General features: G+C 35.6%; 1 protein-coding gene across 6 annotated transcripts in view; it reads left to right on the top strand.

Moving 5' to 3' along the window:
* The window catches only part of CNKSR2 (connector enhancer of kinase suppressor of Ras 2), a 205,143-nt gene that overhangs the window by 126,775 nt on the left and 50,586 nt on the right, over positions 1–27,782 (top strand). For all 6 annotated transcript variants that reach the window (XM_051794856.1, XM_051794854.1, XM_051794855.1 and 3 more), the window contains 5 exons: positions 2,884–2,973; positions 4,594–4,808; positions 24,452–24,500; positions 25,344–25,516; positions 27,653–27,726. In XM_051794856.1, the coding sequence (XP_051650816.1) occupies positions 2,884–2,973; positions 4,594–4,808; positions 24,452–24,500; positions 25,344–25,516; positions 27,653–27,726 (601 nt within the window). The remainder of the gene's footprint in view (positions 1–2,883; positions 2,974–4,593; positions 4,809–24,451; positions 24,501–25,343; positions 25,517–27,652; positions 27,727–27,782) is intronic.

Genomic DNA, 27,782 nt, shown 5'->3' with positions numbered 1-27,782 from the left:
TGAGCACACACTTGAATATTTTTTCACCCTACTTGCTATGTTTCCTCAATTTTTAAACTGAGCACAAGCTGTATTTTGGAGTTGTTATAGTAATCCTGTCATCATGTAGCTTTGTGAAGAAAATTGATGTAACTTATGAGGAAGCATAGATTTAGTACATCATGCAGCCAAGCTTCAAAATCACCTGGGAACCTTGATATAAATTGAGCTTGAGCTGTGTAAAGTATCCTCAGGACCTGGAGCAATGTGCTTGCACAACATTAAAGGTTGCATTTTCATAAAATGCACCTTTTCTACACAACTACATGATCCTGCTGCAAAATCTTCAGTATCCTTTTGATTTCAAAGTGTTTTCAGGTGTTTTCTAACAATGCCCATTGTGTGCAAAATAACTACTGAGTTTTTGAAATGAATGTATCAATTTTATTGCTCCAGTATTTCAGATAATACAATTGGTGAATACAGTCAGTTCCATTACCAGAGATGTACTCTCTGTTCCAGACATTAAATTTTAATACTGGCGGTTGAAAGTGAAAAAAACCCGCATTTCTTCTTCAAGGACTTTTAAATCTATTATTTTGTTATAGGATAGCTTTTTTAGCCTTTTTTTTTCTGTTAGCAGAAAGGGTTATAAAGACATGGATCAAAGACTGCACTGAAAGTCAATCATTATTTAACACATTTGTTATACAACTTTTCATGTTTGATCTCACTTCTTTTTTAATGAATTCACACCATCAAGTCTATTTCATTTAAATGTGTTTTCTAAAAATATTCTAAAAACATTATAGCATTAAATTCTAAAGTTTCCCACATATGGCATTTGTTATCATAAGGTTTGTGGTTAGGCATGACCTTAGGTTTTCACAGAAATCCGGAAAATGGCAATAACTCTCTTCTGGCTTATGGTGATCCATTAAAGAAGGTCAAAGAGAGTTCCAAGGCCTAGCGAAATTGTTTTTAAGATGTACTGATCATTAGTTATGTGATGGTGACAATTTTTTTTAAAAAATAACTTCTCAGTCCTCTTTCATGAGAGGTTAATAAGGCCCTCTATAATTTCTTTTTTGGAATATTTTGACTTTTTTTGACAATGTTAACAAAGAGACTTCTCTTTTATGCTCTTACTGGCTTTGTATAAATTTGCTAGTTGGCCTTGGAAAGCTTCTGTTCATATCCCAAGGAAGAAATTTCCTGAGTGTAGTCAGCAGGGAAAAGAGATTTAGGGAATTCATGGGAGTTAAAAAGAGGGTGACTAGGAGAGGTAACAGGTAAATGAAACTTAAGGAAAGAAACAAATTTGATCATCGCAGTTTTAATGCCAGATACAAAATCAGGTGAAGGTTTTGTATAAAATTTGTTGTGTTACTTTTGATAACCATCAGACTCTACATAATTTTGTAACTTTTGTATTTTGTTAAGTGTGCAGTATCTATCAAGAAAATATTGTGGGTTAAACCTTACAAAGAAAATAAAGTTTTATTTCTAGAAAAAGAAACTGTTCAAAGCTACTTCTGATCAAGTAAACATAAGCTGAATATATCCCTACTCAGGAAATGACTTCATAACTGTGTGTGCTAAATCTCATTGGCTTCAATCAGACTTAAATATGTGTCCATAAATAGTAAAATGAATGATAAATAAAAAGTTTAAAATATACATTATATTCCTGAACAGTGATGTGTTTGTGACCTGATCCTGTGGTTTTTACAGAGCATACAGCTTTTTTGTCAATTTTTTTCAAAAAAGATAATAAAAACTTTTACCATTATGCTGCCTGAATGGTATTGGCATGTTTTCCATGGACACAATACATCTGTAGGGAGATAAACATTTGAATATTTGTTTTCATTATAAACAGGTCTTTCTTTTTCAATGTATCGTGGGTTTAACCTCAAAAATGTGGAATAAGACCTTTATGTAGGGTTTCTCTACTAAAACAATTTTCAAGACTTCTGAAGTTTCTACTTGTAGCTTTGCTACTTTTAAAATCAAATTATTTACCCAGTTTTTGCTTTTGTGACTGGTAGATTGATTTAAAGAAGAATGGAGGCTGACCTTGTTGGGAAAACATTTTGTTTTCAGTCTTACAGATATTGTGCTGTATGCTACTCTGTGTTTTGTTTAACTTTCTAGAGAATTCAGACCACTCCAAGTAACCTCACTAAGTTTCATAGCACATTTTCACTGGTTTCCAACTATATTTGTGCAATCCTTAAGCAGGAATCATAGTTTACAGCATTGTTTTAAACCAATTTGGCAGCTTACAATCAAATTTAAAAGACAGGATAGTTTTCAGCTTTTCTGTCTTCTACTGGTTAAAGTCAAAGTGAATTTGGCAATAATAATGTATTTTGCTTTCTGTGGATGAAATGCTACAAAAGAAATAACATGCAGAGGTTTTCTACTTCCTTTCTTACTCGGTCACTGATGGATCTTTTAAGCCTACCAGTAAATGTGCTGTTTGTGAAGGTACTTTAGTGATATGCACACATTTCTGTTACCAACAATTCACATATGCTTTAAAACAGTTCTCCCATGTGTGTGCCAGGAGCTTCCAGAATAATAAATAGATATTGTTCAGTGAAAATTTGATTGCGTTTGTCAGTGTCAGACATCAGTCCGATGAAGATTTTGTAGGACACTGGGTTTATTTTCTAAACTTAAAAAAAAAAAAATCCATCAAATACTTAGCTGCTTTTTTTTCTGTTAAAGAAAACAGAACTCCTATCTTAACCTCTTGTTCAGGGGCAACACTGCATCCTCTTTCATAACCGACACTGTAGAATAGCAGCTTAGCACGTAATTTGTTCTTTCTTCTAAAGAATGTTAGTTTAATGCTGCCTTATGGTGTGTGATCTCAATTTTTTTCTCTCTTTCCAGGGAAGCTAAGGCCTATTTCTATGCCAGTAGAATATAACTGGGTGGGGGATTATGAAGATCCCAATAAAATAAAAAGAGATACTAGGAGAGGTAAGTGATTTGAACACACCTTTTATACAAGGCATTATGGATTTTATCTTGCTTTAAGTTATATATTTCAACCTCAATTTGCTGCTTGCTTAGCTATATATTTTTGTGGACCTGTTTTGGGGTTTTCTCTATCACATATACCTAATTTTTTGCAGCACGTATTTTAGAATTGAGGAAGTTGTTTAGCCAGGCAAAAGAAAGTCATGACTGCAAAGCCAGGCAGTTTATCTGAGCTTCATATTGGCATTTCATTGATTCAGCTGCACTATCCTGTCCATTTTGGAAGTGTCCTTAATTTTATAATACTAGAGGACAAATGTGTGATTATTACTGCTAAATCTTTTTTATGCATAAATGAGAATTTTATATGTCATATTTCTCTGCCTTCCTGAGTTCTTTTTGGATGGAAAACATTCTAGAGCAGCATGGGATTCACCTCAAAATCATAGAGGTTTAAGTTCTTCCAAATTTTGGGTTGTGAGGCTTGGATACATAACTCCACATACAAAATTATGACCTCTGAGATGGTTACTATCACCCAGGAACAAGATGTTACAGTAATGATAGATCTTTCTGGTAAAATATGAACTAAATGTTCAGTAGGGATCAAAAAAGGAAACACTTAGGAATTATTAGGAGAAGAATACAAGACAGATTTAGACAAATTCTTATGCTGCTGTGTCAGTTGTTGCTTACAGGGTGAATGTGTGCAGTTCCAGCCTCTTTAATCTCTTAAGAAAAATTCAGTAGAATTAAAGAAGGTTTAGGAGACAACAAAAATTAATCAGATACCTGAAGTTACTTCCAAACCAGGGTCAATTAAATAGGCTGGCCATCATCAGTTGGGGGAATTTAGGCAGGATATAATAAACATTTATAAAGTCTTGTGTGGAATGAAGTAAGGAAGTAGGTTTGTCACTGTTTAATCTGAAACAAGACCCAAGAGATCAAATGTCTCTGACGAATGCTGGTTAAAAAGAAAATGAGCAGGCTTCTCGTGCAGTCTGGGTTGAAGCTAAGGCACCTCTTGCCACAGGAGGTTGTGCATACTAGTTCACATTAATGCAAGAAAGACCAGGCAATTTTGTGAGAGGGGAATCTGCTGATGTTTCCTAAATTCACAAACATTGCTTCTGGGTCAGGATGTCTCTCAACTGCAAACTGGTAGATGCTTCAGGGTATTCAGGAAAGTGTGTATGATATGGCGAATGATTTCCAATGAGTGTTCAGAGCAAATTACTTTTAAGTGTATGGCACCAGTGACATTTGTATTCATTAGGACTCCTGCTAAAAATAGCAAAAAAAATTATCATAAGTCTATTATTGCTCATTTTTTTAGCACTCGAAGAAAAAATTTATTGATGTAGGGTTTCTCTTATGTTCTGTTCCCTTTATTGTCAAGTATATCAGAAAACTGTAAGATTCACGAATTTGCCCTATCAAAAGTTTAATTTCTTATTCTATCTGAACCAAAGAAGCAAATGTGTTTTGTTAATGAATTAGTCTTGAAGAATTAAAATTGACAGTAGATCTTAGCAAGAATACTGTATGTTTTAGAAGCAGGATTAACAAGCATACAACAGTTCACAATGATCTTTTGCATTACTTTTCTTTCAACAGAAAATTCATTACTTCGTTATATGAGCAATGAGAAAATAGGTCAAGAAGACTACATGTTTCAAAGGAATAGCAAAAAGGATACTGGGAAAAAGTCCAAAAAGAAGGGAGACAAGAGTAGTAGTCCAAGTCACTACTCACTTTTGCCTAGTTTACAAATGGACTCACTGAGACAAGAAGTCATGGGCACACCTGGACCAGAAACTGCTTTGTACCACGTGAGTAAAAATAACATTAACAAAAACCATTTGTCTGTGCTCATGGTAAGAGGCTGCCTTGGTTTTATACTGGTGTTGAAACCTTTCTTGGACTGTTGCTGTTGCACTGATTCCTATTCTTCAGACAATGACTACATCTCAAAGAAGTATTTTAGAATTCTTTATTTTGCTTTTAAAATGTGGGATGGACACTGATGTTTTATCTCCTTGATCTACAAGATACCATATTTAAAATGCAGTGTGGTATCTCTGCCTTGACTTACTTGTTACTGATGGAAAGGGAAGAAGCAGCACTTTCCAGACTACCTAGAAACCTTCTTTCCAGCATCACTGTCCCTGCAACATGCTAAGTGTTGTCAGACAACCCCTTTACTACAGGTACTTGAAAGGCCTGATATTGGCAGGAAAACCTCTGGGTTTTCATTTGAGGTAAGGGGAGCCCTTATGAATATAAATGTTTTTAACAAATAGCCCTCAATAATGCAATTATAAATGTAAAAGGAGGGACTCTTATTAATAGGATGTAAAAGTAAAATTGCAGTAACTTGCTAGTTTTTAAATGTGTCAGAAAAAAGGAGTTCGAAGATCACAATATATTTTAGATATGATAACATATTCACCCCATAGAATTATTTATGTTTTAGATCTCAGTAAAAGATGCCAATGTAGAGGAATACATACACAGTAACTGTACAGCAAAACAATAGAAATAATTGACATTATCTTCATGTATTAACAAAGAGTATGTAATTTAGATACCTAGTGTCCAAAGGAGATGGCAATGTGGGCTTGTCAGGAAGTCTGCTCTGAAAAACTAGCGGGTTGAGCTTCTCTGAACCTTTCAGACAGCTTACAACTTGGCCTCATATTGTAAAACATCACTGCTGATTCTTGCAGTATAATTGGTGTAGATTAATTGAGACTAATGGAGCCTTTACATCTTTTGATACCATCTGAATGCTTGGTCCACTGGCTTCTAAAACTGTATGCTGCAGTGTGTAAGTCTGATAAATGTCAACGAATATTCATTTAGTATTAAAAGTAAGTGCTTGTGGTGCACTTTAATTAAATCAGGTCTCCAGATTCAAGAATTGTTCTTTCCTTTCTTTATTTTCTGTAGTAATTTAGGTAAGACAACAAACTTTTTTTTTTCCTTACATTCGTATTTCCAACTTTAGTTCTACGCTCTTTTTCTGAGTTGGAAAGCTGATAGTGGGGAGATTTCCATTTGCAAAGAGAGATTGATATGTATTTTCCCTAATACACAGAGCTGAGGATACTGCAAGTGTCCCCAAACTGTCCTCTTCATAATGTCTGCAGTCTTTCCTAGAAGGAATCTAATCAGTGCAAGAGTGAGTGAAATCAAATATTTACAGAGAAAAATAGAAAAATTATTTGTATAAGGAAGGACTTTCTACCCTATCAAGAACAACGTAGTCAATTTGCGACACTTTCCATGCTTTAAGAGAATTCTCATCTCTCAGTGACTTTTCTTAGTATATGATAAATTCTTGACACTATGCAGCAAGAAAAACTTCTTTTTAAGGTGCCATCTTTGGTTTTGCTCTTGTTTCCTCTATTATCTATTACGTTTAATTTCCAAATTATACACAAAGATAAATGATTTACACAGGAACTGGAAGATTCTTCAAAATTCTGGTGTAGAAGTTAATGAGCAACAGAAAACTTATAATTGAGAAGCAGCACTTTTCATGTACTTTGGATATCCATCCACAAAACACTTGAACTGCTAACACCACAAATTCCACCAGTGACTGCTAATTCTTCTTGTGCATCATTACCATTAAAAGCTGGCTCTCTCTATAATGCCATTAAATCTTCAGCATCTTTTTGAAAATTTAATAGGAGCTTATTCATTTATATAAATAAATAAAGATTATTCGTCTGTTAGAATACAAATCAGTATTGATCTGCTAGCTGCCTTTGAAGCAAAATGCATGAAGTAAACAGAAAGAGGAAACTTGGGCCATTGATTTGTCCCAGGGGAAATGGGAAGGAGCCCTTCACAAAGCATTTACAGCCCTCTGTAGCTGAATATTGCTGATGCTATCACTGGAAGTTGGCTGCTATCATGCAGTACAATACAGTTTCCTTTTTGTGGTGATGACATCCAAGCATTCTGGCTTATGAAACCCTAATCTGGTTTGCACATGGGGCTATATGTCTTTGCCACAGAGCAGAGCCAAAGGTTTTGTAATAAATCGAACAGAACTTTTTTAAAATCTCAAAAAGACAGTGCAGTGAGCAGATAAAGAATGGTGAAGTACAGATAAAACACAAGGAGCTCATATCTCTTTACAGTACAATTTTATTAAACTATAGATAGCAAATAAGACAATGAAAACATAACATTATGCTCAACTTGCAAATTGCATCTTAAAGATCACTAAAAAGTGTCTGCCCTATTACAGCATTACCAAATTTTGTCTCCCAGTATAGGAATTTACAGGTTATAATCAAATAAGTTTTTAGCCTTCTCTTGCTTAAAAGAAACAGAATGAGCATCTTGGGGTTTTCATCAGAGACTGTGTGTTCATATCCTTTCCTCATTCTCATAATTCTTTCAAATCCTTATATTTAATCCTAAAGTATCCTAAGAATCCTTCCTAAAGTATGTATGCCAGAACAGAACATCAGTTTCCAGGAGCTGGATAGAAAGATAATATAACCTTTCTCTTTCTGTTCACTACCTCTCTGTTAAAATATTTAAAGGACTGTTTACCTATTTTAAGCATAGCCTTGGAGCGGGTGTGTGTTTATTACTTGGGTTTAGTTTTATTTTTTCCTGTAGTGACACTTTTTCAAATCACTCATTTGCAAAACTGGTGTTCCCAATCTAATTATTTATATCTTACATTTTTTCTTCTTAAGTATATAACATTGTGTATGGTTGGTCATGTTGAAACATATGACTTCTTGGATATGCTTACTGAATTATCTATGTCTCTAAAGCAACCCTAAGTATGAAATATATGAGAGTAAGAGCTCTGAACCCTCAAATCGGGCCACCGTGATTCCCAAGTCCATAACATGGAGTATTGAAGCTCCAGGAATATGGGGTCTTCTGTGGAACAGAATTACCAAAACTGTTCTTCTGAAATTATCCTTTTAATATACATATTCTGTGAAATAGAAAACATGGACATTTAATGTTTTCTTTTGTTTTCTTGTATTTTCTTTTCACTTTTTTCTGAGCCTCCTGGAATAGAAGCCATGCTGCTCACTCAGCGTTCAGGTCTCATGTCATTCACTGGTCTTTGATTCTGTATTACCTCTATTCAATGATGTTTTCATTTTATTTTGAGTCCTTTGATATAAATGATAAATAATTTTGGACTAAAGATGATTCCCAATGGTTAACGATGAATTCCCCTTAGAATTCCAGGCCTCTTTCCTTTTGAATTTTTCAGCCATTGATGTGAGCAGGTTGATTACCTTTTTACTGTGAAGGTTTTCTGCAGAAAAGCAGCTTTTACAATTATGCTGACTTCAACTCCTACTGCTTTTATACATGGCTCTATAGAAAAGAAAAATCATTGATCAAAAAACTGCACTGCTGAATTAAATTCAACGGAAATGGTATGGTTTTGTGCTGTAAAGAAAGTGGATGGTGTTAAAAAATTACCATGGTAATGTAGAAGTGCCTGGTTGCTGTTTATTTGCTAAAAGTTATTCTGTGAAATGCCAGCAGATTCAAATTTTTGTATTCTAAAGTGATCACAAGAATGTGGCAGTCTAGCATTTTTCTAACTCTCACGATGCTAAACTTGCATAAAATCACTGGTTTTAACAGCTTTGTTTATATCATTGGCGTGTCATTGCAATCAAAAACCATGTGGTCAAGGGTACATTTCAGTGACGGCCTCGAAAACTGAACAGCGTTTACTTGTGTGCACTGAACGTAACTGATGTGATGGCTGAGACCATAGCAGCAGAAAAACTAATTTGTGTTGTGCCTGTGAAGTAAACATCTCTTGTATCCACATTTGGTATTTTTGAATCCTCACATACAAATTTTCTTCACTGCTTTGGGGTTTTTTCCCCATTCTGGAAAGTGTTTCCAGTGTTATATTGACTTGTAGCCAAGTTGTTGGTTATGCATTCTATTTTTCTTCCTTGATATTGCAAAAGAAACCAACATAGAGTGTTAAGGTTTTTATTAAGCCAAGGAAAACTGTTGGAGCTGTTGCTAATCTAGTGTCAAACAGGTGTTCAATGTGATCTATTACCGTAGATAGAAAACAGCACAGTTAAAATTGTCTTGAACCTTTGGGGCACAAGAGATGAAAGCTCTGCCATATGATTGTAGTTTCTTAAGTTCATTATGTTATTCTATATAGGAATTTCCTTAGTGTGTTGTGCTTTGTGTTTTTGTTGAAGGAAAATATTCTAGTTATTTAGGAGAGAGAAATAGTGTCATGGGTCAAAAGAAGTTCCACATCAGGTTAATAATAATCTGCTCCTAACTGGATCAATACAACTTTCCTTTAATCTAGAAACAGCATTGCTACATGAAGAAAAGGTTATAGCCCATTGTATCTAGTAGTATGATTACTTTTTCTTGTATAACTCCCTACTATATACAATAGGCTGAAACCTACGCCAATAAACTTGTATTATTTACCTTATTTCTTCTCTCTTCCTGCCTCCTATTATCCCTTTGCCTTTTTCAGTGTATGCTCCCTTGTTCATGTGTATTTAGCAATATCTAATGACTTGCTTGTCATAGGAAAAGTGACAGAAAAATAACAGCTTCTCAATTTGATGTAATAACCAGCCTATTTAAAATCGTTTAATTAATTACAGGACTTTTCTTGGTCATTTTAATTGCATTTGAAAATCAGGTAAGTTTAGTAGCAAGATGTAACATTTCAAGTTCTTACATATGAAACAGGGGGTTCAGTGGAGAAGAGAAATCAAGGTTATGCACCTTTGGGATTTTGATGAATTTACATGTGTAGATAGGTACACTTGCACTATCTCTAATGTTCCAGTTTTACTTTTAATAAAGGAGAAATACAATAAAACCAGATGGAGGTTTTGTGCTGCACATTGAATTAAATTAGTGCACGTTTGGGAAACTTATTGTTTTCCTCTTTAGCATGTGTAACTGTCCATGTGGTTGAAATGCAGCCAGGCAACTGTTAACTCACATGATCAATGGCAGTACTTGCTGCTTTGAGCACCCACAGAGAGCCACTTTCCTACACTGCCAGTGAGGACACTGAGGCAACAAAGGTGAGGGGTTTGACCAAGGCTACAATTTCAGTTGTCTCTCTCTGCCAGTCCCCTGAGTTTGCTGTACCACTTCAGCTCGGGGAGTTTCCTCAGCAGAGCTGGTGGGGCTGCATTAGTCTGGGCATGCAAAGTTAAGTTGGTTGCAACAGTGATCTTGTTGAGAATGCTGTAAGTGAAGAAGATTTGTTTATGGACCTATTGCAAAAATCATCTTTTAGCTTATGAGATAAATTGGAGGGGAGATAATAACTTTTACATAAATTAGCTTCTACTTAAATCATGCATGTTTCCAGATATTTCTTGCCTCCTACAAACTCCTCCAGAAAAAATAAGGGAAAATGCTTTTTAAAAGTTCAATACAACGTATTCAGGTGTTGTCAATATAGAGAAGAATTTACCAAAAACTCCTGATTTTGAAAAGTTGGAAGTCTAAGTCAAGTGGTTGATTTTTCCTTTCTTCTCCTGTTCCTCTCTGCAGAAAGGCTGAAAGGAAGTAAAAAGTGGAAGTACTTAAACATAAACTGCACAGATTTTTAATGAAAATACTTGACTCGAATACACATGTAGTTTAAAACCTTTTAATTCTAGTACTCAATAACTAGCATTTAAGAAAGTGCAGAACATATGCATATTAGTTTCCTAATAAACTTGTACAGAAGCTACCCATCAATTTTTTGCAAAAACCTTCTATATAGATATGGCATCTAAAAAAACACTATATACTGGAGAATTATTTACAGAAAAAAAACAAGCAAAAATTACCCCACTGAAAAACTAACAATTTACTATAATTGTAAACATGATAGTATTTAAAGAATTTCTGTTTGGTAATTTTTTTTGTTATGATATTGGTAAATTAAAAAAAAAGAGTTTGTAGGAAAAAAATTAAATATCAATTGCACAGATTTTAAGTAGGTGTCTGAAATCTAGAATGTCATTGTACCATTACAACAGATGGAGTCGGTACATTTTCTTCTTAAAAATGTTTGAAGTCCAACTATTTAAATAACAAGTTTTAAATAACAAGGCTCCCTTTTTCTTTTTCTCCTCCCTGTTTTCACAATAGTCTATAGTTAGACATGTAATTGTTATAGGATAAAAATCTAGCAGTTGATATCAAAGTCCAGTTTAACCTAAGTGCACAGTGCAAAATATTTTCCATATATATTTTCATAATTTTTTTAACATTTGAATTAGTGTTACTTCTTTGCTATGGTCTTTCATCTCCATTTAAATATAAGTATTAAACTTATACTGAAGCTTGCAGGTAGATTACAGACTTATATGCATCAATCATCAGCAAAGGAAATTTTAAACTCCTTGAAAACATAGGAAGTATTTGATGTAGAAAAGTTATACTTTTGTTACAGTTCAAAACATTGGCATTTTTATATTCTCAGCTATGAAACTGCCCTGGATTTCAAATAATTTTCCAGAAATTAAATTAACATCATATAGAGTTTTGGAAATAATTGTGAAATATTTCAGTCTATCTAATACCACAGTAAGAAAGCATTTTAAAACTAGTTTCTCTACTGCTTTGTTGTAAGTTAGGCCTTTACAGTCAAAATATAATGGTGCATGCTCTAGCTTCCACTGTAAAAGTCAGAAAACACAAACCTTAACCGAAAGTAGCACATGAGCTGTTGAAATTTCACAAATGAGAAAACCATCATTTTTCATGATTTTACCAAAATAACTCTCTCAGACTGGACTCCAAGTAGGCACCTGGATGCCTCAGCAGAAAAGTCCAATACTCTGAACTGCTGTGGTGCCCAAGCTTCTCTTCAAGTACTTGTATATTTCTGAAGGTCCAGAGTAGTTTGGCTGGTAAAATCTAAACAGTGTGACGTCCCTCTCTGGAGGTGACTGGAGCATCCCTTTCATCTGCAGGTTACACTGGTCATATCTCCGTTTTTATAGCCGTAGGGGAATGTAGGAGAACACTTTGGCCTGTTCTACAGCTTCAGCTCCTTGCTCATTTTCCCATCAGTGAGCATGTAATGAGGAGATAAAGCTGTGTTGATCACTAGATGCACCAGTGTGGAAATGGAGGGAACTCTGCACTGCAGTAGAAACAGAGTTGAAGAGGCTTATGAATTTATAGAATAATCTGATTTGGAGTTCTTTTAAAAGATTCTAAGTCTATTCAGAGGCAAAAGTACTAGTAATATGTTTCATATAATGCAATGCAGAGAAGAATGTGCAATTTTTCTATGAAGGCATCATGAGCTTGTATTGATTTCTCGTCAGCCTAATGTAGTATAGTTCAGGTATAGACAGCCTTTTGCTCTTACAGACATTTAGAAAGAACAATTGAAAATCGAGTAAGGGGAAGAAGGATATGAGTAATAAACATAATGGAAAATTCTTACCTGTTGCCATCATGGTCTGAAACACCATCATATCTCACAGCCACAGTTGCCTAATTGGCCATGGGCAGGTTTGAATGTCTACACATTTGCACATGTTCTGATTCAGACAGAAGAGCAGCATCTCTCCCATTATTAAGTTGGAATAGTGGTTCCAGCTCTTTGTCAGTGGTTCTTCACTCTCAAAAGAAATCACCTAAATAATGCCGTATATTTCCCATCATTTGAATACAGCACTTTACTATGTAAAAAACATAAAACAAATGATAAAAACAGTATTTGTGTTGTTAAAATCTGTGTGAGAACTTCATCTACAAACCAAATGGTCAAACAGTTAACCAATAAGCAAAATATGCCTTACTTGTGACATTTGGAAATGATTGGGATTGCCATAAGATTGATGTGCTTAAGGGTAGTTTTAGATATTCCATTTGAGTTTGGTAAAAATGTGGTTCAAAATAATTCTTCTACATTTGTGATAGAAGAGGCAAGAGAGAAACAGCATAGAAATTCCTTGCTAAAAGAAGATGGCATTGTATTATTTTTGGACTAGTGCAATCAACATAGACTAATAGAGAGACCTCCTTGGTCTAGTCCAAAAATCACTTAAATCACTTAATCCTATTCAGATATGTATTAAACTCCACATTCAAACATGGTATGAATTGCTGTTGCTAATGATGGGACCAATAAAAGGTGAATGGATAGCCAGTTGTCATAATTCCAAGTAAAATGGTGGACTGAGGGGAGGAAAAATGCCAGCAAGAGAAAGGCATCTAATGATTTTGCTATAGAAGAAAAAATACAAATGCCTCAGAAACCAGCAGAGAGTGCATATGATAATAGGATAATTCAGGCTGGGAGGGACCTCAGGAGGGTCTGTAGTCTAGTCTTTGGCTCAGAGCAAGACCAACTCTGAGGTCAGACAGGGCTTCTCAGGGCTTTACCCAGTTGGATGTTAAAAACCTCCTGAGATGGAGACTGCATGAGCTCTCAGCCAGCCTGCTGCACTGCTTGGCTGTCCTTATGGCAAAAAAGTTGGAGATGAACAATAAAACAGATATTTTGGCAATAGCTGAAATGATAGCAACTTGCTTGGATTTAAGGCATAGTTTCTGCTGCATGATTGCTGCTTAGCTAAAATCATCTTGTGAATGTGACTCAATAATCTCACATCTGTTCTGCCAGTTCTAGACTCTCAGTCCTTTGAACTCAAGAGTGAAGAGAGTAGGTGTGCATATGCAGCTTTTATATATGAGTTCTGTTTAAGCATATATTCTGTGAAACATTAATACTTAATCTCCTCAGGAGGGAGTGCTAAGTTCTTTTAATTATATGGAATAATATCTGCATTGTTCTTAATGTATATTATTCCTTTCAGAGATGAGAGAATATTTTCACATCTGCATTCCTTCTCTTTAAAAGAAGTAGTTAATACTGTAAACTTTCTCTTATTGGGGAAGTGGTTGCCTAAATGAAATTTGAAGGCATTGAATATGGGAGATTTTACATCTATTTCTATATACACTGTGATCTTTACTAAAATCCAGAGTTAATTATTGCAGCAAAACAAAATGCTCTAGAGATGAGGTAAGATTGGTTTATGGACCATCATGAAGCACAGTTGGAGTCTTTTGTGGAAAACTTTTGTTTTAAACTTTCTCTATTACCTTATTATGCATTGTGACCATGAGGAAAAAAAATTGCTTGTTATAATTTCTTTCCGTGACAAAACTGGGGAATTCTTTAAAAATGAGTCACTGTTAAGGTCATCTAGTCCAGCTCTGCCAGTCTAGATTTATTCCTTACTGCATAGAATATAATGGTCTGAAAATATAATTTTACATGGTCTAGAGATGTAGATCTATACACTAATAAATCTCTCAGCTCAGAACATTTTGAATTTCCTTTCACATCCCCATTCTGTATTTTTTTCTTTTTCATAGAACCATTCCTGATTGTATCCTGCCTTTATTACCTGATAGAGGACTGTTACCTTTGTAGTTATTAACATTGTTTGTACATCAGTAAGCTGCATTATCTGCAGCTGGTACAATCACAGTAGCACAGTTGAGACACATTTTTTTAATGTAGAATAAGTGGTTTAGTCCCTCAGTTACTCCCCTTTGAAAAAGAAGAGATTAAGTGCAGCATATTGTAGCAGGGAAGTGCATGTCAGGTATTGTGCAGAGGGGACTCAGCGTGAGTTATCACTGCAACATGATGGGAATGTCACATCTATGAGAATTTCCATCTAGGTCCTGACATCTCAGCTGGCTCCTCTCTGTATTCCTGTCTGCATAAGGGGAAGGGAGGTACCAGGACCATAAAACCTTTCAACCAAGGACACTGGCTGGCATGTGTTGTGAAATTTGGCATTCTAAAAGACTTTACTGAGTGGTGAAAGTGTTGTTTGAATTATTGGAGCACAGATGCCCATTTCAGAGTGCCATTTTACCAAAATGCCTTTACAGGCAGCTCTGTTGTTTCTGAACAAGTGATTTTTTTTTTGAAGTAGTGGGTTTGACTCCACAGGAGTCTCTGCCCCACTTATGCAGTGGTGGCTCCTTGAGCCTGTTGCTAACTCACAATGTGGGATATTGTAGAGTTTCACCTGGGAGGAAAATGGCTCTTTGCAGCAGTGTGGCTCCTGAACAGAAGCTGTTTTATTAGGTGTTTCTATTGTACTGGAAAGAAGTGCTTGTTGCTTAGTGCCTGATCTCTGAGTCAGCCAATCCATCTCTTCTGCTGTGCTGGGGAGGAAAAAGAAGCCTTGTATTTTTCATATAGTGATAACTACTTTTTGTCTATTTCTCAGGTATACCCCTTTGCTTTCAGATTATCCCAAGTAGATAGTTTTTCCAACACTACAGAATTCTGACTTAGAATGTAGTGTAAAACTAATTTTGTAAGCTGGTTTGTACTCATAAGGTCACCATAACCGGCTCAAAATTAGAGACTTAATGTTATCTTTCCCCACCTTCTGAGAAGTGCTGTTTCATCTTGTGCCTGGAGGAAGTTTTACTGAATTGCAGCAAGTAATGTGACTTTTATCCTGGAATGAACTGTTCTTTTTCTACCTTAATTCATAGATGCAATGGAAGAGTTTGGTATGAATTTTAACAGAGTGTGTTATGGCTTATGTACAAATGCTTTTTCCCTAGTTTCCCTGTGGAAACTTCCCCTCAATTCAAAGCCAGAATAAGTTTTCTGTTTCTTTCACTGAAAGCATATTATACCCAAGTGCTAACAGAGAATAACTTGCAAGAGTGTATCTTCCTTACAGCAGAAATCTGTTTTCTCAATTGTGCCCTTATTCATTACAGAGCACCTACATCCCCTTCACTTTTCTCTTTGCACAATCAGACAAAAAAATATAAAAGACAAAAAATATTGCTGTGGGACACAATCAGAAGTGTTGCTAACTGCTCCTGCAGAAGGAGGTGTATGTACTCTTTTCACCATAAGCAAGCACCTATGTGTTGCAAGGGGGCATGGGACCTTTATTTTATGCTAACAATTTTTCCTCTAGAAAGACTGTGGGCTTGATGCAAGATTTTGTTAATGTCCTGGTGTTAACTTCTGTTTTATGGTAGTTAGTTTTCTTCTGAGAAGATCCATGGTTGGCTCCATGCTGTGCCACAGACCACCTCTCTAATCCAATGTAATCAAGAATAAGTTTCTTAAATCTGCTTGGATAGTCTTATTTTTTAAAAGTTTAGATAAGCATACAGAGGAAAGCCTACCTTTCCTTTGAATAAGATAGAAATTGCCTAAGCAAAACTGTATTTTTCCTGGAGGAAATTGCATAGTTTGAAAGGGGTTTGTTTGACTGATTCCTGCTAGAGGGCAATGCAGCAGGGCACAAGGAATGCACAAGGCTTCTGGAGTGCTTATGAGGTGACATGTCTCAGTGACACTGTGAAGGGACAAAAGACCATGGACATAAATTGAAAACTTAAGAAAAAAATACTTTTACTGTGAAGGTGGTTTAACTGGAACAGGTTGCTCATGGAATCTGTGGAGTCTCCATCTTTGGGGATATTAAAAACCCAACAGCCCTGAACAACCTGCTTGAGTCTGCTTTGAGCAACAAGGTTGGATGAGATGATCTCCAGAGGTGCCTTCCTGCCTCAGTTGTTTTGTGGTTTTTCTGACTGGTCCATTCTCCTTAGTAAGAGATTAAACTGGAAACTGCTCTGGGTAGAAATCAAAATAAAGGGTTAAATACTGTTCTGTAACAGGTGATAATTTAGTTTCTTTTTACTCTTTAAATGGATGCACTTGAAACATACACAGTGTTGGAGAACTGATGTATCTTGGACTTTCGCCATTAAAGAATGCATACTGTTTTTTGAATCCTCCCTTTCTCTCCTAGATTACTTACTGTCAATAAAAGTAGTGTGGGTGGTCCCAAAATTACATGTTTCAAAGTAGATGTAGAGCAAAAGAATGATCTCAGAATAAATTATTCTAATGAACAACACTTGTCTAGTTTAACTTTTTATTCTCATTTGCTTCAGACAGCTATGACAGTGCTGCAGTCCTTGTTATGTCAGTTGAAAAGACAGTGGGGGAATATGAGAACCCTCATTTAAATTCGATGTTGTCCAGAAGTTTTACTGCTTCAGTATTTCACTTAGAGTCCTGTGTCTTAATGGCTAAGGAAAATCTTTCTCTGCTGATGGAAAGCAGCACCACTGTATATTATTTTCTCACCATAGCCTGAAGATTTGAAAAACTATTTTATTTTTGCATTCATTATGCTAACAACTTTCCACAAACAATTTGCACTACCTTGTGCAAGTGTTGATTTGCATCCAGCTAATGTAACATTTGCCACAGAGTCCTCCCAAAGGATAAGAAAACATTTAGGGATGGGAGAATGAATAAGAATCCCTGAGCAGAAAAGCTGTGCTTGCTATCACATTTCAGACAATCAATTCTGTCCTTAGCTAGCATATTCTTCTTGATTAAGCAGCTATAGGAACAGTTGTATGAAAAGAATAGACATCTTTGATATTATCAGCCCTTGATCAGTAGATTATGTAATAAGGAGAGCATCCTGCACAGCTTACGTAGCCATTGCCTGCCACAGAGGCAGCTAGAAAGCTGGCAGCCTCAAGGTCTTAGGCTACGTTTTTATTACAGTAACGTACTCTTAAGGCACATATTTAACTCTTCTTAAGGCACATACTGTTTCTTTATCCTTGTAGTCATTAACAAAATGCATGTGTTGGGAATTCATGGTCAGAGATCCAAAAATACAGGGATCCAGTTAGGACTGTGACCATGAATGACATGGCATAGCCATGTACTGTAGATCTAGTACTTCCTAGAAGCCTTTCATAGTGGACTTTTTGAATGCTACCAAGAAAACTATTGCTTTGCCAACTTTCTCAAATATATGTTCATTTGGTCTTAGAACTGAAACACCTTTTTGGGTCTCTGAAAAAACAAAATGAAGGGAGGAGTAGGAATATGGTGTGTAGGATAACATACCAAGCCATGAATTCTGGGATCCACTCTTCTAGTGGCTTAATATATTGGTACCTCTCACAACCCATTTGACAGAACCAGTGATCTGTGCTTCTCTGTGTCTGAGGCACCCACCATTTAGACGTGAAATATCCACTGGGTATTTAATATAATGATTCTACCTTACTTGTTGATACTCTTTGTATGTAGTACAGAACCTCACTTTTAGGAGTTTGTTCATATGTAATGTTCATACTGTGTTTTAGTATTAGATGTCTTAGAATCTTAGTGAATGCTGTCCTTTTAAATCCAGGTATGGTAGTTTTACTATAGAGTGTGCTCACAACAGAGAGAGCTGTGCAAGGAAAGCACAAGTATCTGTTACCAAAGCACCAAGAGATCAAGATTTAATTCAATAAATTTTCCTTTGGGGAGGCAAGGCTGAAGGTTTCAGGGCATTGTTAATCAACTGTGGCATACTTTGTTGGTAAATCTCTTTTCATTCCAACTCACTATGGATTTATGAATTACTTGTATATGATGACTTTTGTCATCATTACTAGTGTAGAAATAGTTCTGGATTTGCTTTCATAAATTCACTGCTACAATTTTGTATTAGATTTTCTCTCACATAGATCATTTGCTGCATTTGCATTTTACCTATCCAGAGCGAAGCCCCACTTTTAGAAAGGTTGCATAAACAAAAGCTCTTGCAGCATATTAAAAATACTTTATTAATGACTTAGTACCAACTGGTAACATTTTTTGGCAACTAAGTAGTTGTAGCCAAAGATGAATCAGAGAACATTGAGTGTATGAGAAGTTCAAAATCCGGACGTAAATTAAAAAAAAAAAAAAAAAAAAAAAAAGAGAACAATTATTTAGCAAAATGAAAGAAGATAAAAGTAGAATAGAATAGAATTTGGAATAATCTAAGAGTTCTTGGTTACAAGAACAGGAGTATCTCCTGAAATATGCTGACAAGTCAGATATACCACACCTGAGATTTTTTTGCAGATATTAAGTGTTAGCAGTCTGTGGACTCCAGTCAATGCACAAACCAAGGCAGTGAGTTATTTGCCTTTCTAAGTATGATCATAACTTAGAACATAGTCTTTTGTTATCCCACTTTTTTGTAGGTTCCCTTTTGAATGTAATTTCACCTTTAGATACTTGATTTGACCATTAGCTTGGTAACTGATTCCTTCAGAGCATCAAGTCATGCCTCGTCTCTTCACTCCCACGCCAGTGAAGTCCTGTGTGGTCCAGCTTCAGCCCTTGTTCCGAAAACTGCCTTGCTGATGCGCTGTGTGGACTCTGTGTCTCCATCTCTTAATGGAGACTAAACAAGGTGGTAAAAAAAAGAATTTGGTGATATCATCTGTTGCAAGTACCCTTGCGTATGAGATATTAATACTGATGTATAGTGTGACACTGTAATACAAACAGGTTTGCATTTTCCCCCTTTTCACTCTTCTTTTAGCTCTGAAATTTTGGATCTCAACACACGAAATGCAGAGAAATGTGTATCTGGGATATCAAAACCATGAAAACACAATGTTGCCAGTGTTCTCCAAGTATTGAGAACTCTCTCTCAAAGTGAGAGATCAATCAAATAATTGGCAGCACCAACTTACTTTCTTTTTTTTTTTCCAGATACTATCTTTTCCATCTGTAGCAGAAAGTTCCAGTAATCAGAAGTGTTACAAGCTACCCTGCTGAAACTAGAGAAAGTTGTCTCACAGTGACAGAGGGGAACTGCCTGACTGTAAATAGTTCCTTAGTGTCTAAACTTGCAGCTTGAGAAAAATTGGATTTGACTTGAACTCTAAATAAAACTATAAAGATACCTGCCATTTTCCTTTTCAATCAGACTGAACTGAGATTCGGGTAAAAGAATTGGAGATTATTATTTCCATAACCTGATTCTCTCCTGCAGCTTTTTTAAAATGAGCAAGCAAAAAATCTCTGAAGAAAAGTGAAGAAACAAAAAAGCATTTCTCCTTGGAGAAGGAGAATTTTAGGAGGTCTCCAGTTTAGTGCTAATTGCTATGGCCAATCTAGATCTTCAGAGAACCTTCAGTTGTGGTCTTTTTTGGGTAGACCTACAAATACTGTAACCATGAATGAGTTTATGTAACTATTAGAATGTATGTATTTTTTGAACATGAATGTAATGTTCTGTTGGTCACATCTGGAAGTTATATTAGATCTTAAAGAAGCTCTAAGGAACAATTTAACCGGAAATCTTTAGACTTCCTCCTCAGACTCTTGAAGTTCGGCAAAACAACCAGTCTTCTCAAAAAATCAGTAGTTTCAATCTATTTGTCTTCTACTTTTATATGAGGCATCAACTTTAATAAAAATTTTCTAACTTTCATCATAACAGTTTTATCAAATATTCTTCTCTCCTGATAGCAGTTTCACTTCAATTTAATATTAGTATTGAAAGACCAGTTTATTAAGTTTTCTATTTGGCATGTTACAAATAAATGATTTGAAACAAATTATCTCACACTTTTATTTAAATACATTTTTCCAAATAGAGAGCTATCAAATTATTACTGAGTTAATAATAAATTTATTTTCAGCCTTCTGAATGTTAATTACTAACTTTGAATCTTGTTTCCCTTCTGAGAAAATATAGAGAAGGCATGGTACTAACCAAAAATAAATACTTTATCCCAAGAGCTGAAATCAGACAGAAACTTGGATAACTCTGAGAATGAGACAAAAACCTGGGAGTCTCATTTCTTGACAGTTTTGTGTTTTACATACAAATATGCTGATACTGATTGGATGCACACAGATAGTGTTGATTATATCATCTATATGGGATTATTTTCTTGCTAAAGGATTAAATACAATTTATAGGTCATTGGTGATCTCTTTGGTTAGGGTGAGCCTCCACCTGCAACTATTTTACTGTGTAGCTGTGTTACTGTGCTACAATCCTAAAAGGCATGCCCCGAGGGAGATTTCTGTTTCCAGCTGTTCAGTCTTCTGATGGACTTTCAGAACTCTGTCAAGCATTTTGAAGAGTGTTAGGGTAAACATAACACACAAAGCCAAATTTGGTAGTGAACAGTTGCAGGAAGAGAGGAACTGTTATGGCTCCTCCATGCACATTGAAATCTCCATTGGCTGATGGAATGTGCAGCTAAGCCCTCAGAAAGGTAGGACTAGAGGTAGGTTAGCACCCTTGTTAAAAAAAAAACAAAACAACCAACCAAAAAACAAAAACATAGGAAAAATCTTTGTAAAAATGGTGTTTTATTCCTCTGGAAATACATGTGCTTTGGAGGCTACTGATAGCAAAGGCAGACATATATACACATAAAATGTTTCTTTGATATTCTACTTAGACATGATTTGTCAGAGGGTTTAGTTTTGGTATATAATTAAATACAACAAACTAAAAGATCACATATTACAGGAGAAAATCATTCCATTGAAAAAACTGAGATTCAGAGCATTCAAATGAATTTTTTTATATGTTAAATATTAAGTGACACCTTGCTTTTGGATAATGGAAAGTTTTTCTAATTGTATTTTGGGTGACTGGAAAGCATGTAATTCAGAATATGACTAAAAAAATTTCAAATTTTCCTCAGGAGTGAAAATTTCCACATCTTAAGGCATTTATCTATTTCATCTTTTCAGTGGCAGTCTTGTTTCCATTTTACTTATTCCTTTGAGTTACTAACAACTTTCTTCAATATAGAATGCTGCTTTCTATTTCATTTCGTGCTTGTTCTCAGAATTAGTAGAAGAGATGAATTCTTGAGAACTTGGACAAGATGCATGTGAAAGTAGTTGCTCAAAGCTCAAGATGTATCAGAATCAAAATGCACTGAACATGTATTGAATCTGGCTTTGTGGGCGAGTCATTAAACAGTATCTTGCAGGAAACTTGCATTAGTACAAGTACATTTCTGGCTTTGGTGTGAATCCATAGTTTTAGGGTTTGTGGCATTATAAAGAAGTATTTATATTATTTTCATGTTTGCCACATCACAGAATTAAGGTTAAAAGGGTAACATTATGGTGGCCAACATCAGGACAGGTCGCATAAAGAAGCTGTGGAGTCTACCTCGTTGCAGATAGTTGTGTCTAGGCTAGAGATGACCCTGAAGAACATGATCCAGTGTTGGCTTCAAAGCAAGCCCTTGCTCTGATCAGGAGGAAGGACATGACCTCCTTTGTCATTCTCTGATTATAAACAACATATTTTATATTACATATACATCTTCAGGGTTAAAAAACAAGATGGTGCTGTTTTTTGCAAAGGATGAATTGACATGAAGCCTGAAGTCTATGTAAAACAATCTAAAGTGTTAGTTAAAATCACTGCAGTTGAATAGTTCCCAAGAACTTCACTCTGTTGTAGATTTTATCCTTGATTATAATTTAATTCAATGAGCTAATTTAGAATAATAACTGAATTCAATAAAACCTTTCTATTTTGCAATGTGACATAATGTATGGAAAAATGGCTAGACATTTAAATTACATACTTCTTCCTGTTAAAAACCGATACCCCTTCATTACCCTTTCTTCCCAAAAACTGACTCAGAGGTTAAGAGGTGTGAGCTCACATTTGCAGGCTCAATTTAAGGACAAAATATTTAAAGAGAAGGCTTTTCATATTGCTCTCACCTGCTTTCAGAATCACTTTTAAGAAAACCAAGGTTTTCCTTTTCTGTTTTGACACTTTTAAAATATTAGTGCAGAAAAGTCAAGCAGCAGAAAGAACTTGTCTGGGTCATGAACTGAGAAGCAATAAAGTTTTGGATTTGTATATGTGTGTGTTTTTTCAGCCGCTTTGAATTAGTCAAGATTTTTAAAGTGTCTAAGAGGAAGTTATTTACACATCTGCCCAGCCACTCTGTTATTCCTGGGTGATGAGATCTCTCTTAGTACTGCACAGGTTGAAATGTTTCATGTGATGTAAGTTGGGATTGTGTTGCTGTCTCGGCTTCCTGAGAGCTGGTGCTGATCTGATTGATACTGGTAGCAGAAGAAGGACAAGAGCCAGGGAATGAAAACAAGTGGGGTCCTTTTTTCTTCCCAGTGGAGTCCTATTTTGACCCTCTGAGGTGGCAGTATAGTTGAGTAGCTTTCTTCACATATGGTATCCAAGGAATCAGCACATCAGGCAAGTCAGATAATTTTTTTAATTACACTTAACTATGGCATTGCTGGTAATTTTCCCCATGGACATGTTAGTATTTGCTTCTTGAGAATCTCTCAGCTCTGAGACAAAACATCCCTTCGAAGCTGAGCCCCAGTCTTCTGCAGTGAGCTCAGGTGTGCAGGAAGTAGAGAGGAGAAAATTAAAACAGAATAGAATTATTAAGGTTGCAAAAAAACTCCAGGATCATCAAGTCCAACCTTTGACCAAACACCACCATGTCAACTGAACCGTGGCACTAAGTGCCACGTCCAAAACCAAAGCAACTCTTTGACTTGAAAAGGGAGTCTTGTAAACTGGGGTGGGGGGTTGTCTTATCTGCTAAGAACAGGATTTGGGATCTCAGGGCTGTCAGTGCTTTTGCTTTAATTTGTTTTTACCAAGTGGCACAAAAGTTTTGATTTTTTTTATTAATTCCTGGTAATCTGAAATAGGAAGTTTTAATGCTCAAGACACTGTAATGTGACCTTTTCTTAGTTTTAGCAATAATACGTTTGTCTATCTTGATAGAAAACTAAAATTCAAAACAAGTGAAATCATATCTTTAAATTCTGGTGTGATTAATTACAGAATTACTTTTTTAATTCACTAGGGATTATGATTATCTGAGTCAAAGTTTCTAAACAGAATGGCCATGAAATGTGTTAATATGTATTGCTATTATTAAAAAGCTAGGATCTTAAGTAAAGGAGTAATTTCCATCCTGTCTCACTGTCAAGGCAATAGGTTAGTTCATGAGAGTGGATCAACTGGAGGGAAGTACTTCCACTTAAAACCTGGTAAAAATGAAGTTTTAGTTCAGAGTTTTTATTTGGGAGACTTTTTCCTAGTTGTGATTTAGCAAAAGTTTGCTGGTGTCCTTCAAAATACTCAACCTGTTTCTGAGAAAATTGTCTGATGGTCTAATGACCATTGTATAAGTGCCTTCACACCTGCATTAGGCACTGGGTTAATTTGCATATTTGCATATATATGTCAAGAATACTTTAATTAGATGATGTATTAGAAATGTGTGGGCTGCGTATTTTCACTATCATAGTAACCGAAGGGAGTCATTCCTTTTTTATTAGCAGAACAAGAGAAGAGAAACAATTTTAGAGAGAAACTTCAGTTGTTTTAGCAAATTAATTTGTGGTCTATTTTAAGATGTTTCACAGTGTGCTTTTGCTTTACAACCTTATAAACAGGTGAACTAAAATTACCTTTTTTCTTAGGCCTAGAAGTCTTTTGGTGTTACCTGATGATGACTTCATGACCCCACCTTACATTTCTTTTATTATAAGGATGTGGTTGAATATAAATCTTGTATTTTCATTTCCTCTGTTTTGATTTCCTTGTAGACATTTCAACAGTCTTCTCTACAGCAGAAAAGTAAAAAGAAGAACAAAGGTAAAAAATAAATTTGTTTTCATGTACTGGTAGGGAGGGAATTGCCAACATTAATGTTAAGGTATTGCAGTATCTGAGGAACTCGAACTTATCTCCAGTCAAATGTTCAGTTCATTTGATCATGTTGAGAATGTATTAGTCCATTACTGATGTCTCATAGTTTCCTAATGCTCCTCTACCTTTATGTATCTGGTTTTATCTTGCTTTTGAATACTCAGACTCACTCAAGCCTCTTTGGGGCCAGGGTTGGTTTTTCCAGCTGTGTGCATGTAATGCCTCAGTGCAGCACTTGCTCATTACCTACGCTGTCAGGTAATTTATATCATAGTAAATTTTCTTCCTTTGTTGTAGAAGTACAAAGGCCTTAGGAACTGTTTAGTTTCAAAAGAGGCTGCAAAGAGAGGTTTTGGAACACCTATGAAGTACTTAAATCGTTGTATTTGGCAACTGCTAGGGAAAGTACATGAATTTATATGTTGAGTGCTTTGACTGATGTGAAATATTAATCTTTTTCTTATTTTTAAATATCTTACCTTTCTTTTCTCTGTAGTGTCTTCTCTTTCTGTGTTGTCTTTTTTTTTTTTTTTGATCTTATCCATAGAATATATAGAATATAAGTTCTGAGATGCTGAACATGTTTTTCTTTTATTTGCCTTGGTTTTTAAATTATGGTGACTTGCATAAGCTTTGTGGTCAAAATAGAATGTTTGTAATAATTTATTAATGGCAAATTTAGTTGAAATTTTTACATAATTTTCTTAAATATATGGTGTCTTCTAACTAGCTGTCATTGATTTAGTGGACAAGTCAAATGCTTTCACATCAACTTGTTGTCATTTTCAGCTCCTATTCCTGGTAAAAGCAAAAGACGGATCTCATGTAAAGATCTTGGTCGAGGGGACTGTGAAGGCTGGCTTTGGAAAAAGAAAGATGCCAAGAGTTATTTCTCCCAGAAATGGAAAAAGTACTGGTTTGTCCTGAAGGATACATCTCTATATTGGTATATCAATGAAGAGGTAAAGTATCTGTGCTCATTGTCTCAACAAATACTCTGTTTAGTGCTGTTGTCATGATTTAGTGAGTAACTGATGCTTTGAGTGCTTATATGTTAATACCTTTGTTCAAATAATCATAGTGAAATTAATATTAACTGCCTGACAAAATTACCATTAAGGTCTGGAGATATTTGGTCCTTCCAATTTACGTTTTACTACATGGAAAAATAACAGTTTCCTGTATCCTGCTGACAGCAGTTTAGAATAAATCTAGCCCCAAAGTCTTGAAAGGGAAAAAGGTAGTTATTTAGTCCTGTCATTCAAGCTTTAGTCATGGAAGTGTAAACTTTGATGTTGTGCTGCCTGGTGTTCCTTGTTTATCTGTGCTAGTGAAACCACCCAAACCTGTGGCAATTAGGGAAGATACTTCTGTTTTCTCAGTTGTGTTCTCCTGTTGTTCCTTCTTTGTAGCTCTTTATGTGATTTCAGTGCTTATATATGCTAAACTTAAAAGCATGGTTGCAGCCCAGCTGAATTATGTACAGGTTTGATTCTGCAACATATTCTGCATTGGTACACATTTGTTTATATCAGCTTTAGCAACAAAGCTTTTTGCCAGTGAGTTAGGAAACCTTGATTTTAAATCCTATTAATCTCAGCAGAAAATATGCTGAGATAAAATCATTGCCAAGATGTGGATGCACTCTGTCCTGGACTTGTTCTTTTAATCACTGCATTTGTACATAACCTTTTCAAAATATTGTAATCCCTAATTTTTCCCTGAGTAAACAGAAAGCAAGTTGTTCCATGAAAAGAGTTACTGAAGCCTGTTTTCCCACAGATTCATGCCATTTTTATCTTAGTCCCAGCTTCAGATCAGTAACTTTAACTCCTAACTCCATCCTTCCTCCCTTGGCTACTAGAAGGTCTTCATCAGGGCGGTAATTGGTGCCTACAACCACAATGAGTGCTCAACAGCTGTGGCCAAGGAGCATATGGAACCTCTGAGTTGTGCTATATTTTCCTGTGCAGAGGGCAGTGGTCTGAGCACCTCTGTCTCCCACCCTGTCCCAAGCTTCCCTGGGACTTTCTGAGACTTAGTCATTTTTGAGACCTCAGCCCCCTCAGCAGTGCCTGTAATCACCAACAGATTCAAAGGCTGGCAGGGGGTTCCTCAATGGTGGATGGACAGACAAGACAACAGTGCTCTGTGCCAAAATTGTTTCCTTAGGCAACCATTCAAAAATGAAATAGCAAGATTATTCTAAACAGTGTCCTTTGGATTTGAAAATACCTGCTAATGCTGAACCTGTTACAACCTTATACTTTCCACACAACAACTCCAGCTCCAGTTTTATATGCTGATTTATGTCTTTTATTTATTTATTTTCAAGAAGGCATATAATCATATGGACTGCATATGTAGTATGAATAACAATCTGAATTCTTAGAAAAAGATGTAATTCTGTGGAATTCCTTAACATACATTTGTATTTTCTGCAGCTTCACTTCTATGATCCTGTATTAATTTTGCATGCAAAGTTATGAGCTGTTAATAAGAGAGACTATGTTATTGATGTAATAGTAGCTTAAAATAAATAATGCTTTCAAACTGTGAAAAGCCAAGGGAGATGGAATATCTGATAAAATAAACTGTGTAAGTCTTTAGAGGAGAGAGGAGGAAGGTCAGATGTATTCTGAGCGTTGTAGAGAGATGAAAGTAGCTGAAGAGATATCATGCCTCCTAGCTGTGATATCTTATGAAGATGGCAAACAGCACACATTGAAACTGCTTTTTTCCCTATTTCTTACAGTAGACTGCATTTCTCCTTACTAATTAGTCCATCTTCCCCCAAAATTAACTAATTACAATAACTAATTGACTGAATACATTTGGTCATTTTGTATATTTTCTAATGTTGGTTCAGCTGTGAAATTTTTTGAGAAAACTGGGTATTTAAAATTGTATTTTACAGCAAGGGATCTGTCTTACTACTTTGGCAAAAGTCCCAGTGACTTCTGTGGGAGGTTTGCCAGAGCAGAGCATTAGTGTTCCTTATGTAAGAAGCAGGCAAGTGAAAATATTTCTAAGTTTTCAGCGTGGTGGGTTTTTTTCTGACAGTTTAGCTACAGTAATATCTGGGACTATCTTTGCAGGATGAAAAAGCAGAAGGATTCATCAGTCTACCTGAATTTAAAATTGACAGAGCCAGTGAATGCCGCAAGAAATAGTAAGCACGCTCAAAAATAATGCAATAATACAATAAAAAAAGTGGGACAAAGGACA

This window comes from Manacus candei, unplaced genomic scaffold, assembly GCF_025592945.1.
Source record: "Manacus candei isolate 608988 ecotype Guabito, Panama unplaced genomic scaffold, ASM2559294v1 h1tg000041l, whole genome shotgun sequence".
Classification (NCBI taxonomy): Eukaryota; Metazoa; Chordata; class Aves; order Passeriformes; family Pipridae; genus Manacus; species Manacus candei.
This window is presented reverse-complemented; position numbering and strand designations above follow the sequence as displayed.